A 15,196-nucleotide genomic window follows, 5' to 3' on the forward strand; every position below is an offset into this window, starting at 1 on the left:
CACAACAAAAATAAAGAACAACAAAGATTTATGTGGATAATAATAAACATTGATTGATTGATATTTTATGTAATAACAACATCAAACTCAACTAAAAACTAATCCAAAAGCTATTTTAGCACAGGTTTTTAGTGGACTTTGAAGATTGGTTGTTTTGTAAGCAACTATGTAACAATGCCCTAGCAACCTCAGCATAATAAAATGTAACCAAAAAAAACAACAAAAAAAACACTCTTAGCAACTGCATAGAATCACCCTGGCAACCAGGACAAACACCTTTGCATTAATATTCCGAATTTTACCACTCGCATTATCTTTCGAAATGATAAAAATCTGGTTAACTAAGCTTGTTTTGAACACAATGTGTAATATTTAATTTAAATTAATATATTTATTTAAATCCATTATTTATTGCAACTTTCCAGAACTGTCCAGATCTACTTGAGCGATAAAACTGAAACGGCATCACCGTCGAGACTGAGTAACTCGACAAAGATCAAAGGCGTCCAATTCTGGAAAAACACCAGTAAGTCCAAACATAATTCCAGTCAATACTCATCCACTGACTCAGGGCCATCTGAAAGGAACACAACTCTGAAGAGACATCTTATGACATTTCATATAACCACAATGACTTTAAGAGTTATAAAATTGCAAATAAATAAATAAGGTGTTTAGAAACAGGACTTCATCTTTGATGCAAACACTTCTAAAGAGCCGCAGGTGTAGGATGGCTGGGGTTGTCTTCACAACAATATCAACCACCGCAATTTTTCAAAACACTGAAATTAGGCCTTTCATGTACTCGCTTGTCAGATATCAAGTGGCAACACGGAACCTTTCATCCTCGCCAATTTTCACAAATATTGGGGAGATGACTTCTCTCGTGAGGCTGGGGATTTTTTCCGCGCTGTGCCGCACACGGCTCGGCTGATCCACAGTAATGTATTCTTGTGATGTTCATGTTTGTGAAAATCCCTCAAATCTGTAATGGGTTGAAACTGCAATTTAAAGGCACTGGCATAAATACGACAGCCTGTCGCACACGTTTGTCACTCTGGCTCGTATGCCACAGAATTAGCGTTTTACGGCTGATGTAACAGTTACATTTAGTTAACATAATATGTATGTAATATTTGGTACTAGCAAACACAGAATGCTTAAACAACCATATTCAGGTCTGTAGTAAAGATAACATTCAACATTAGTTTAGTAAATGCTAATGACTTTAGGGTTTTCAGAGCACTATTTGTACTATGAGTAAATTATTGTATTCTTTTGGTATATAAAAAGTTATAAATATGTACACATTCATAACAACAACAACACAAATAATAATAATCAACAAATATGCCACCACTACTACTACTAATTATTATTATTATTATTATTATTATTATTATTATAAGTAACTGAAAGGTTAGTTATAAATGAACGCTCAAAGTATGAAAAATAATACATAAATAAGTAACTATATTATTTACATTATATTTATTATATACATATATATATACATATATATATGATTTTTTATATTTATTTTGACTTATGTTTAAGTAACTGAAAGGTTAGTTGTACCTATGTATGCTCAAATATAATTTGAAAAATTATTATTCCATTATTTTTTTTATAATAATAAAATATTTGTTAAATAATTAATTAGCTGAAAGTTTAGTTATAACTGCACACAATAAATTATGAGTGTACAGTTAAAACATTTTTTATTATTGTTGTTGTTATAAATAATGATTTTATTATTAATTGCATTGTAGATAATGTTATTGATTTTACATAGATTATATTTACTGAAAAATTAGGCATAGCAGTATACACTAAAATATATTATTATTATTATTAGTATTAATAAATAAATAAATAATAACAACAACAATTAATGATCAACATCATCATCATCATCATAACCATCATCTTCCACACAATTTAAGTTTGAAACAAACAACGTAGCTCAAGTGAACACATCCCAGTTAACTACTAGCTAAAAGCATGTTAAATATAACTTACTGAACATTAAACACTAACAAATCTTTCCCTTCACTCAAAAATGCATAAAATAGAACTTAATTTAAAAATGTACTTTCTTGATCCCATGCAAAGCATGCTGGGAAGTAAAAATTAATCGCCCAGTAACAGATTTCGGAGCGTTACCCTGGTCACAGCTGTCCTCGTCACTCTGATCCAGGCAGTCAAAGACTCGGTCGCACCTCCAGCGAGCGGGAACACAGTGTGCCCGATTACGACACAGGAACTCATCCTCCTTACACTCCCGGATACAGTCCACCTGCTCACACACACACACGGTACGATTTGATTTCAATAACGCAACTGAATGATTGGTTGAATAAAGAGGTATGTCCTCGTTAGCAGTGACCTTTGACCTTTTCCTACAGCTGAAATTGCTTTTTATATATAATGGAAGAAATGCGGCCTTGGCTCTCCAGGGGCCCTTGAAAAAGAGGTCTGTTTTAATGGGCCTTATTAGGACAGGCAAACTCGTTTGAACTGTTGACACTTCATTATGAGTGAGGGTTTAATTAAAGCAAAGTCCCTCGAGAAAACAGAGTGCAGTCTTGAGGAACCCACCTGCTGTTATCAAGAGACAACGGCGCTATACTGTAAAACGCTGCATCAGAATTAAACAGGTATAGTTCACCCAAAAATGAGCATCCTGTCATCACCCTGAATCATTTCACACTATTTAAAAAGGACCTAATTACTTTTAGGTCCTTTTTGGAGCTTGAAAGTTTTAGGCATTCACTTCTGTTGTATTGATGAAAACAGGCGAAAAACTCTACAAAATATCTTATTGGGTTGAACAAATCATCTGAGTTTGGGTGAGTAATGAGGGTGAATAAATGATAAAAATGAGAATTTTTACTATAAATTGTATTAATTTAATGTATTATTATTATTTTCACGATTATTATTATTATTATTATTATTAATGTCATGAAATATTTTTTTCAGGTTAGTTGTAACTGTGTACACTCCAAAAAGATCAGAAAAATTATTATTAATTAAAAATATTTAGCATTAATTAACTAACCGAAAGTTTATTTATAATTGTTTAGACAAAAAACAAAATAAAAATTATTATTATAAATGGTGACATTTTACATTTTATCATATAAATAATATTTATTAAATACATAACAGAAAAGTTAGTTATAACTACTTTCAAACATTTTTATGTTTTTAATAGTATTAATTATAATAATAATTATAATAATAACAACAACAACAACGATAATAATAAAAATAATATGACTTATTTTAATTGTATCATATAAATTATATTTATTAATTAATTATCTAACTGAAAAGTTAGTTATAACTGTATTCAAAAATAATTTGAAAAATATTATAAATAATGACACGTACTATTTTTCAATTTGTTATTTAAATATATTTATTAAATAATTAACAGCAGGTTAGTTATAACAGTATACACTCAAAAAAAGTAATACTAATACTACTACAGTACTACTGCTACTACTACTACTACTAATAATATCCACACAGTTTTAACCACAATATAAAACAGGTCTTTTTTTGGAATGTGAAAGTTTTGGACCCCATTGACTTCCACTATATTGATAAAAACAGCTGAAAAATTCTTAAAAAAAAAAAAAAATAAATAATAATAATAATAATTATATATATATATATTTTAAATTTTTTTTTAATGTGTTTGGAATGTCATGACGGTGAGTAAACGGCAACATTTTTCATTTTCGCGTGAACTATTCCTTTAAAAGTACTTGAAAGTATATAAATTCTATAGTAAACACTTTATTGTAATCAACAAATGCATTTTTTTCCTGTGTATGTACCCAACTGACCTCATCAGATCCGTCTGAACAGTCGTTTTGTCCGTCACAGCGCTGGCCAGCCGACACGCAGCCTCCTCCAACACAAACATACTCATTCTGAGCACATGACGTAGGCCGAGCTGCACAGACACAAGGAAGTCACAAATTAAAGTCTCACAAGAATTCTTCTGTCAAAGAATCCTCTCATATACTATAATAAGACAAGTCAATCTACATGTCCCGGGACACTCTGTTCCTTGAAATAATCCGTATCACACACACGTGGCTCCCTGCTGTAGATAGGCTCAGTCTGAAATAAACGGAGCTGCAGTTTCAGTCAGCGAGAGGTTGTGAGAGATTTCTGGCTGCACTTTTTGAAGTGTTTTCAGCCACATTAATATTAATCGTAGGGTAAAATTCCCCAGACTAGCCTTGAGTTACAGGGAAGGAGCAAAAAAATGGAAAGGGAGTGTGAGAGCTTTCTGAATGCATCTCCAGCAGTCTTACGATCAGAATAATTCACTGGTCGTTTGCAGGCATGGATGGACTCAGGCACCCAGTGCACCGCACACAACACTGAAATATTCAAGACGAGGGCCAAGAAAGACAGGAGGGAGACCTCAACTTAAAAAAAAAATAAGGAGAAGCACTTCAAGTCTCTTGGGGTTAAAGTAACAGATGAAGCTGAGGTTCAGAACATGCATTATTCTGAGTCCTTGAGTATTCTTGAGTTCTTTAGCTTTAGATGAATGTTCAACAATAAATATATTATGCAATATAATAATATAAATTTGACCATTTTTAGTATATATATAATTTTTTTTAATATTTTAATATAAATATATGACTAATATGGTTAATATTGGAGGCTGTGTTTGTGTGTTATAAGAAAACAATTCATATATATTATTAAAATATATTAAATTAAATGTTAATGTGATATTGCAAAAAAATATTTAACTATATATTATAGTGTTCAAAGTGCAATACCACATTAACATTTAAAATTATGATAATAAATTGTAATGATTTTAATGAGAAATAATGTTATGATTATTAAATTAAATTAAATACGATTTTAATGAGAAATAAATAAATATATATAAATTAAACAAATTAATTTTATTCTGATTCCATTTTCATTTATTAAATAAATATATACATACTGACCTAAATTGACTTCAAATTCTTGACTTTATTTTGACGTCAACGCTCTGGGGAGGAGCGTAGCTGCTATTGATACCACAGAGGAAGTGAATATTGAAAATCCATCTTGAGTAAGTGGATTTGCCATCTGTTCTTCAGGAATAGATGAAAAGCGAGATGAGAGGATGATATTTTGCCTCCTTATAGAAATGCAGTGAAAGCATTACAGGTAGATGTTCTGGATGCACGTAAATACTTGCCACAGAAAAAGACATACTTCTTTATAGCAACCTCTTTTAAAGCATAAATTGGGCCGGAGTGTTTGCAGGTGTACTATACTTGTGTCAAGTGTTCTTAAGCAGCAGTTTTAGACTCAAAGGAGTCTAACGCTGAGGGAGGAACAAGCCGTTCCCTGGAACGAAACTCCTTGGGTGACATTTAAATGCAGAAGATGACAAATGTGGGGTAATTTTGCTGTTAGTTTTAAGTGGTAGTAGCTTAGCGGTTATAAATGAAGGCAGCATCGCAGGGTTTGAGGCAGTGCAGAGATCTCCAGTCATCATTGTGAAGTTGTAGGCCTGTGATTCCCTTTGGATAAAAGGTGTCCGCTCTGTGACATGTGATTATAGGAGTGCCAAGCTAGCTGTCTGGGAACAGCTTTGATCGGTCCTGGATCTGTTTGCATTATTTAAAGAGCTTGTGAAAGCAGCTAACCTGTCATTGCAGTGTTGGCAGGGCTGCAGTTGGCCTCATCTTCCCCGGTTTTGCAGTCTTCCTGTCCATCACAGAGCCATTTGACTGAGATACAGAGATGATTCAGGCACTGGAACTGATCCTCGGAGCAGTGGCTCTCACAGCCTCTCTGAAAACAGATGTATGGGATATCAGCACTTTAACAGGAACCAGATGAACAATGTTTAGCAATGGTATGATTGACAAATGTGCTACTTGAAACCTCGTCTGAGTTATCAGTGCAGTCGAAGTCGCCGTCGCAACGGAAGCGTGAGGAGATGCACTCTCCGTTGGCACAAATGAAATGTTTTGAGTTGCATGTTACTGGCTCTAAAAAGAGAAGAGAGAGAAATACATGGATGGATTCAGAATTTGGGCTTTTACTACTGAAAGCAAGGACTGTGAAAGCAGAATAAACTTTTGGCAGCAGTAAAACAAACAAATGGCTAAACAGCATTTTTTTGTATGGTTATGAACAGAAAAACATCAAAATTTCCTGAGTAAGATCTGCCAGCAAGCCTAAGAAATGCAATGGAGAAAATGTGAAAATGAGAAAATGAGAGCAAGTAAATAATAAAAAGACCAAAACGGCAAATGAACAGACAGAAAATAAAGATGTATTTAAAAAAAGAAAAAAGACAAACATGTGAATAAATGCAAACAAAATAAAGACAGGCAGACAGAAAGAACAAAAGACAGAAAAAAGTGAGTGTATGAAATAATAGAAAATCAGAATACAGAAACAAACAAAAGGAACAAGCAAAACAAGCGAACAAATGAATGACAGAAAAACAGAACAATAAACGAGCAAGCAAACAAAAAGAGAGAAAAACAAAAAATGAAAAACAAACAAACAATTGAAAGATTAAAGATCAAAAGACAAATAGAAAAAAATGACAAACAAATAAATAAAAAAAACAAACAAAGGAAAGAAAGACGGACAGACAGATAAAATGAGCAAAAAACAGAATTAAAGACAAAGAACGAGTGACGAAAAGAAAAGAAATACAGAACAAACAAATAGGCAAACAAATTAAACAAAAATCTGGAAAATAAAAGTGAATGAGAAAACAAATGAAAGATGGACTGACTTAAAGGAGAGATCAAAAGAAGAAAGAAATGAACAAACAAACAATAAGAAACAAACAAATAAAATAATACAAAACAGACAGAATAAACAAGCAAAAAAAACCAACACATAACTAAGAACAAAAAAATAAATAAATAAATGAAAGATTAAAGAAAGAAAAATCCAGACAGCATAAACAAACGAAAGATACAAAAAAGAAAGAAACAAACTAATGAAAGAACAAAAGATACTGGTAGAATGAACAAAGATAAAAAGAAACAAATGAAAGAAAGACAGAATGAATGAACAGACAAAAATACACAAAACTAAACGAACAAACAAATGAAAAATTAAGAAAGGATAATACAGACAGAATGAACAAATGAAAGATACAAAAAAGAAAGAAACAAGCAAACAAATGAAAGATAAAAACGATGGAAGATACAGACAAAATGAACAAACGGAGATATTAAAAGTAAGAAAGATACAAAGAAACAGGTAAGAAAGAAAGAATGAACAGGAGGAGCACAGATCTCCTTGATCACAATAACTGAGCGCTGCTGTGCCTCTAACTCTATTATCAGTCTCTCTGCATCCAGCTCCAGCGCTCCACTGATTATCTGCCCTGACATCACGACCCGATGAGAGCCTTTCTATCCTCCTAGTGATGTTTCTGTGTGAGGCTCCCAAGGTGAATCCAACAGAGGAAAAGAAATCAAACCTCTGTCTGGTTTCCCTCCCACTCAGCAAGTGAGCAAATACACCAGGATATTACAGCAGGACGCACACACAGTGGGAATTCATCTCTAGATTAATAGGTGACCATATACGAGTCATATTTTCTCTCTTATCAGAGCAAAATCATGCAAAAATAGATCCTTTTGTACACAAAAAGACACGTTCTGCTAGTTGAAAGGTAAGCTCGAGTCTAACAAATGCTCTTCAGTAGCCTGTGTTTGTTAAGATTGTTAAAAACGGGCTCTAGGGAAACACTGCACACTGACACTGAATACATAACATGTTTGCATTAGTGTCTGCTGTGAGGGATCCGTGAGCTCGCTTTTAATTGAAAGAGATGGAGAGATTGATAGCGAAAGAATGAGAGAGAGGAAAAAGGAGGTAGGGAGACTGAGAGGAGCATGAAATGAATGTGAAATTCAACTGCACACAAACTAACAGCTCATAAAATCTACAAATCTGACGTGACAGCTGGAGAAACCTTCAACACGACTCTGTTGATCATTAGTAAATAATGCTGAGCCAACAGCTGATTTAAACTGGCACTGATTTGTTTTGAGTAAGTTGAGTACCCTCAAAAGTTTTGAACAAATAGCAACTAGTAGGTTTGAGCACAACTTCAAGGGAAAGGAAGGACAAAGGAAGGGAAGTGGAAAAGAAGGACAGGATAGGAAATAAAAGGGAAAGGGAAGGAAAAAGACGAAGAACGGGAGGATCAGGAGGAAGGACAGAATTGACAAATGAACAAAAGACAAAGACAACAACAAACTGCACAAGCACAAGACAGACAAAACGAGTGAATGAACTGCCAGACGAATGAAAGAAGCAGATGTTAAAACACAGACAGAACCAACCAACAAAAGACAGAAAATCAAAGAACTAACAATTGATTTAACTAAAGATGTAGTGAGGTCCCTTGTAAGACCGTAAATTCATTTAAGAAAGTGACATGGCCCCTTCAAGAGCATTTCTTAGTAGGTGGAAGTGTGCACGCTAGTAAATTGCCATGTGCTTTATAAGACGGAAAGGAGCGGTGGTTTGGAAGGGTTATAAACTTTATTCCCTATTGAGACTTAGGTTTCCCGTTCGAATAAGGCTGTTTTCCCCCCACTTCTGTGCGGGTGCGGGGTATTAAGTACGAGGCTGATTAGATCTTCCTGTCGATTGTGGGGCTGGTGGATGCATGGTTGGTGACCATTGAAAATGGTGCCGTGGTGCCGTTTAATTTAAAAGCATCAGATTTGCCATTTAGTTGCCACTGCTGTCTAAATTCCGCCTAGTGGAATTTGTTATTGTTATGGTGTTTATAAATGGGCTGCATTGCCTATTAATGGTCAGTTTTCTGAACATTTCGATTTTTGTGGAACCCAACTAATTTTATTCTCTTTTTTGTTATTTTAGCGGAACACTCAGGGGTGCTGGTTGGATCTCGGGTGTGGTCTCTTTGGTGGATACCCTCTGATTATACTGCATGTTCACTGTGGGTGGTGGATATTTTCTTTTTTTCTTTTTGATTGTGTGAGTGTGTGTGTGTTGGTACTTTCTTTTTTTTACAGGCACGTTTTACGAGTGATTTTTACCGGGTCAATAGCGTGGGCTCACACCGGTGGCCGGTCAGTCTACCTCGAGTGCCCGCTTATGTTTCTTTTGTTTCTTTATTTTGTTTTTCGTTATTGTTTTGTTTTTGGTTGTTGGTGTACCTTATTGTGTTTTAATCAAATAAGGAATGAAGTTTTACAAGTGATTATGTGATTGTCAATAAATTGTAAGCTTTGTTATAGTTGAGAAACTCGTCTCTATTCCTTTTATTGGGTTGGTCCACACGGATCTGTGCTTATAACTTAACCTAACATTCCCTGAAGAGAACAAGATTCAGGGTGGCGTAGTCAGGCTATGGTTGATTGGGCTTAGTAATTGCCCATAGACCTTATGTTGCCCTCACGCTACAAACTGGCGTAGTCGGCAGGGTTTGTGTGACATAGAGACGTCTTTCTCTAGGTTTTATTTTTGTTCTGTTGGGTTTTTTTTGTGTATGTTATTTTTCTTAGGGGAGAGAAAGACAGCAGTTGGCCAGCTAGTCCCTGGACGGGATCTTCCCTCGGATAATGCACGTCAACTCTTCTACCGGTGAGCTTCGGGGGAGACATTTTATTTCCCACCAAGATGGACACGGAACTACAGGAACTGCGAGACCTGGTTGTACAACTGAGGGCGTACAATGAGAGACTCATTCAAGAACAGACTGAGGTAGCGACACCCCGAGTGGGGGATTCCGGGGTTAATTCTGTTCTGGTTGATAGATCTGTCACTCCCACAGTTCCCGAGCACCTGGTGTATGTGCCAAGAGAAAGAAAATGTCCATTATTCCGTGGGAACATGGGGATTGATGTTTTGGAATGGATTGATGAGGTACGTGCAAGTATGCACGCTAGGCATCTAGCCCCAGTAGATCAAGCATGTTTTATTTATGATCACTTAGAGGGAGAAGCTAAGAATGAGATAAGGTATCGATCCAGGGAAGAAAGGGAAGATCCGGAAAAGATTTTGTCTGAAGCGATCCGTTGGGAGCAGGAAGGTAGGCCAGCAACTGATAGAACTAGGAGTTATTCAGTGCCATCTATCTGTGCTCTGCAGACCTCTAGGGTCCCTGACACACGAGTATGTTCTACCCCTCAGATGACAGATTGCTGAGTTAAAAGAGATGATGGTTAAACAACAACAACAATTTAATGAACTTTCTGAACGTTTTATGTCCTTACAACAGCCTTTTAGGCGTAATTCATCTTCTCGTAATGGCCCAGTAGTGTGTAGGCGATGCCAACAACCAGGCCATTTTGCCAGTACTTGTGATAATGAGCGTGTTGTTTCCCAGGTTCAGCACCACCAGCCCCATCATCAGTCTCTACCATTTCAGATAATTTTTTTTTTTTCAAAATTTTGCGGAAAGTCCCCATGCATGTCAATGGTTACAGCTCTAGGCCGCTAATGGCCTAGACATCCCTTATATTGGATATGTGGAGCTTGATGTTCAGGTATTGGGGAAGGTTATTCCTAAGCGGGGAATTTGGTAGTGCAGAGCCCCCAAACTTCCTCGCCCACTACTAGTGTGCCTGTGGTATTGGGTATGAACATCATAAGGGAATGCTATTCTGAACTGTTTGGAGAGTATGGCTCTGATCTTTTTGATCTTCCCCAAGTTACCCAAGCCCCTGATGCCTTACAGCAAGCACTGCACTTGTGTTATCAAATTCAGTCTGCTGAGCGTACAGGAGGTTTGGCGAGAGTTAGGGGTAGGCGTGCTGTCTCCGTCCCGGCTGAATCAGTGAGGTTTATTGCCATCACCTGTGCTCAGCAGGTATTTTCTTTATGTAACACTGTATTTTTGAGCCCTCCATGGGATATACCCACCTTCCTCCGGGGGTGTTTCTTTACCCAGATGCTGTCAAGGTTACTAGGGGTACTGCTTATATCCCTATAGTGAATGTTAGCCACATTTGTAGGATGGCCACAAAACTCCAACCCAGGTTTCCATTAGGTATTTTACATCAGGCACAAATTGTCAGTTTACCTGCAGGTATTTCAGAAGTAGGTGTTGAACCAGTTGGTTCAAATGTGGCCACTGTGAATTCCCAGTTAGGCCAAATTGATCCTGTGAATGCTGTAGATCTGCAGGCCTTGTCTGAGTCAGAGCAGCGAAAAGTGAGGGATTTGTTGTACAAATATTCTTCTGTATTTTCAGCACACGAGGGAGACTTAGGGTGCACTGATCTTATAGCTCATGAAATTCCTTTGGTTGAAGATGTACCTGTTCGGCAAAGGTATAGACGTATTCCCCCGTCAGATTATGATGCAGTTAAAGCCCATATTAACCAACTTCTAGAGGCAAAGGTGATTCGTGAGAGCTGCAGTCCCTATGCCTCTCCTATAGTTCTTGTCAAGAAGAAAGAAGGCAGCTTACGGATGTGTGTGGACTACCGGCAGTTGAACAGTAAGACTCGTCGGGATGCTTTTCCTCTACCCCGCATCGAGGAATCCTTAGATGCTCTATCTGGAGCCAAGTGGTTTTCCACTTTGGATCTGGGGAGTGGATATAATCAAGTGCCCATGGCCGAGAAGGACAAGAGCAAGACTGCATTTTGCACTCCATTTGGCCTCTTTGAATTTAATCGTATGCCGTTTGGACTGTGTAATGTGCCGAGTACATTTCAGAGGCTAATGGAACATCTTTTTGGGGCTCAGCATTTCCAATCTTTGCTGTTATACATTGATGATGTCATTGTGTTCTCATCTACTGTCGATCAACATCTCATCCATTTGGAATCTGTGTTGTCCTGTTTGCAGAAGTAGGGGCTTAAAGTAAAGTTGGAAAAGTGCTGCTTCTTTGTTATCTCTGAAGATGGTGTCTCTACGGATCCTGAGAAGGTGGCTGCCATGTCTAATTGGAGCTGTTCTACCACAGTATCCGAGTTGAGGTCTTTCCTGGGGTTCGCCAGCAATTACAGGCGCTTCGTGGAGGGATTCACTAGATTGTCAGCTCCATTGCATCGCCTCGTTGCCACTCTGGGTGGAAAGCATAAGAAGAGGACATATCAGCTGATAGGAGCAGCATGGACCAAAGATTGTGAAGAGAGTTTTAAGAATTTGAAAGCCTCCTTAACCACAGTGCCAGTCTTGGCATATGCTGACTTCTCCCAGCCTTTTATTTTAGAGATTGACGTTAGTCATAGGGGCCTGGGAGCAGTGCTCTCCCAAGACCAGGGAGGAAGAATAAGACTATGCTAGCAGGGCTCTTTCCCCTTCAGAACGGAATATGCCCAACTATAGTTCAATTAAGCTTGAGTTCCTGGCCTTAAAGTGGGCCATGATGGAGAAGTTCCAGGAATATCTGTTGGGGCATAAGTGCATTGTGTGGACAGATAATGACCCTCTTAGCTATTTGAAGACGGTGAAGTTGGGAGCCATCGAGCAGAGATGGGCAGCCCAAGTGGCTACTTTTGATTTTACCATCCGTTACCGGTCTGGTCGAATAAATGTGAATGCTGATTCTCTTTCCAGACAAGTCCATTCTACTGATGAATCTTCCAGGCTGGAGTCCCTTTTCCCCGGAACCCCCTTCCAGAAAGTTTGCAGCTACATTCTGATTTAAGGCCTACTAAGGTAATGCAAATGGCAATTTCTGTATTGCCGACATATTCTACTGATCATCTAGCCACTCTCCAACAACAGGATTCGGTTATTGGCACATTTCTTCAGTTTTGGCGTCAGAAGAGGGTCCCTGATGGCCATGAACGGATGGGGCTCCCTAAGCCTGTGCAGGAGTTGGTGCGGCAGTGAAATCGTTTGATTGACTTGGGAGGGCTCTTATATCATCGGGTCCTCCAGTCGGATGGAGGTGAGCAACAACATCAGTTAGTTTTGCCTGAAGCTCTGAGGGAAGAAGTATTACAGCAGTTGCATCATGGCCATGGACACCAGGGCATTGAAAGGACAACAGAGTTGGTGCGGCAGAGGTGCGACTGGCCTGGTATGTATGAATATGTAAAACAGTGGTGCTATCGCTGTCAGCATTGTACCATGGCAAAACCGCAAAAAAAAAAGACAATAAAATTAGTTGGGTTTCACAAAAAATTAAATGTTCAGAAAACTGACCATTAATAGGCAATACAGCCCATTTATAAACACCATAACAATAACAAATTCCACTAGTCGCACACAATATGGAATAACAGATTAATCCACAGAAGACAACAGCAAAGATTACATAACCCAAAAAAATACAACCGGGGGTAAGAAAGACAGCAGTGGCAACTAAATGGCAAATCCGATGCTTTTAAATTAAACGGCACCACAGCACAATTTTCAATGGTCACCAACTATGCATCCACCAGCCCCACAATCGACAGCAAGATCTAATCAGCCTCGTACTTAATACCCCGCACCCGCACAGAAGTGTGGGAAAAACAGCCTTATTCGAACGGGAAACCTAAGTCTCAACAGGGAATAAAGTTTATAACCCTTCCAAACCACCGCTCCTTTCCGTCTTATAAAGCACATGGCAATTTACTAGCGTGCACACTTCCGCCTACTGAGAAACGCTCTTAAAGGGGCCATGTCACTTTCTTAAATTAACTTACAGTCTTACAAGGGACCTCACTACATAAAGAAAAAACAAACATATAGAACAAACAAACAACTGATAAAAGGAATGACAGATAAAACAGAAAGCATGAGAGTAAAGCAAACCAACAAATGAAAGGCAGGAAAATGCAAGTAAAGTAAAAGGAAATAATGGAAAAACTGAAGGGAAAGAGAATGGACAGAGAGTGACTGGCAAGATAAGGAAGAGAAAATAGAAGGGAAAGAGAAAAAGGAAAAGGAAAGAGGAGTAAAGGGAATAAAATGAAAGGTAAAATAAAACAAAGGGAAGGGAAAAATAAAGGAAATGGAAAGTAAAAGAAAACTAGAGGGGAAAGGAAAGGGGAACAGGATAAACACTAGGAAGAGGAATGGGAAGGGAAGGAAGAAAAGTAAATGGAAAGAAAGAGGAACATGCAAAGAAAAACAAAGCAAATAAAAAGTAAAGTAAAATGAAATAATGGAAAACAGACAGGAAAGAAAAGCAACAGGAAGTAAAAGTGGAAAAGAAAGTGGAAAAAGAAAGGAAAGAAGTCTCAGTGAGGTGGAAATGATGCCATTGTGCTCTGCTTTCTGCTGCAGCACAAGTCTGACTTACATCATGATCACACTGTGAATAAATTATGGCAGTAGCTCTGTAATCTAGTAAATATATGGTCCAGGCTCACGCCACAGCACAGAGGAAAAACAAACCAACATACATGGCCATTTATCACGGGAGCCGATGCCAGGAGCAACAGGGCCGCTGCCGTCAAAACCAAATTGCAGATCAGGGTGAGAGATCGATTCTGCCATTCAGTGGGACACTTTCTCCGCTAACTGTCAATCAACGTCACAGGGCTGACAAAAAACAGAGCTGCACTCCAGCAGACGGTAGTTAGCAACATCCCGAGATGACAGGAAAAATACCTGTCTGCATTTCAGGGAAATTTATATAATCACTACTTGGGCGACACATAAACTTCCAGAGCAATCTCACACACAATCTCATTCTCACTGTGTATTTTGCTCTCGTTTGAAAGTGTGAAGCTAGAGGCTGAAGACACAGCTGAAGTGTGATGAGATCCACTGGGCTTTAGGAGCTCTTTGACTAGTGGAGGACTTGTTCTATGCCTATATAATGACCCAGCCATCAGGGGAAAAATAGGGAATAAATATGGAGATTTGAGACAACAGTCACACACTCACACACACACACACACACACACACACACACACACACAGTGATGAAGCACATTTAGACTCGGTTTGAGACCCATGTGCTCTTCAGAAGAAAAAGATGGCTCAGTGTCACACACAGACGCATCAGCGTTAGCTTGTAAATCCCTCTTTGATGATCCAACATCTATTTGTTCTTTTTTTTTTTTTTTAAACCCTGCTGTGTCTGTGGCGGAGGACGGACTTCCAGGAGGAGGACGGCTAACAGAGTTCAGGGATGTGACGATGGAGGGAGGAGCCAGGGAGACAACAGGAGGGAACCGGAGCAGGAGGAGGAGCCAAGTGGGACCCAGGCCACAGCCATAATAGCGGCCCACGGTGGAGCCGA

At 38.2% G+C, this 15,196-nt stretch overlaps 1 protein-coding gene across 1 annotated transcript in view; it reads right to left on the minus strand.

Annotated features, from left to right (window-relative positions):
• LOC107653541 (low-density lipoprotein receptor-related protein 1B-like) overlaps nt 1–15,196 on the minus strand; it is a 302,414-nt gene that overhangs the window by 29,676 nt on the left and 257,542 nt on the right. Inside the window, exons 66-69 of the mRNA XM_016440286.1 lie at nt 5,932–6,038; nt 5,691–5,838; nt 3,861–3,970; nt 2,167–2,299 (exon numbers count right to left, since the gene is read on the minus strand). Of these exons, the coding sequence (XP_016295772.1) occupies nt 2,167–2,299; nt 3,861–3,970; nt 5,691–5,838; nt 5,932–6,038 (498 nt within the window). The remainder of the gene's footprint in view (nt 1–2,166; nt 2,300–3,860; nt 3,971–5,690; nt 5,839–5,931; nt 6,039–15,196) is intronic.

The sequence above is a fragment of the Sinocyclocheilus anshuiensis genome, unplaced genomic scaffold, assembly GCF_001515605.1.
Source record: "Sinocyclocheilus anshuiensis isolate Anshui unplaced genomic scaffold, SAMN03320099.WGS_v1.1 scaffold1079, whole genome shotgun sequence".
Taxonomy (NCBI): Eukaryota; Metazoa; Chordata; class Actinopteri; order Cypriniformes; family Cyprinidae; genus Sinocyclocheilus; species Sinocyclocheilus anshuiensis.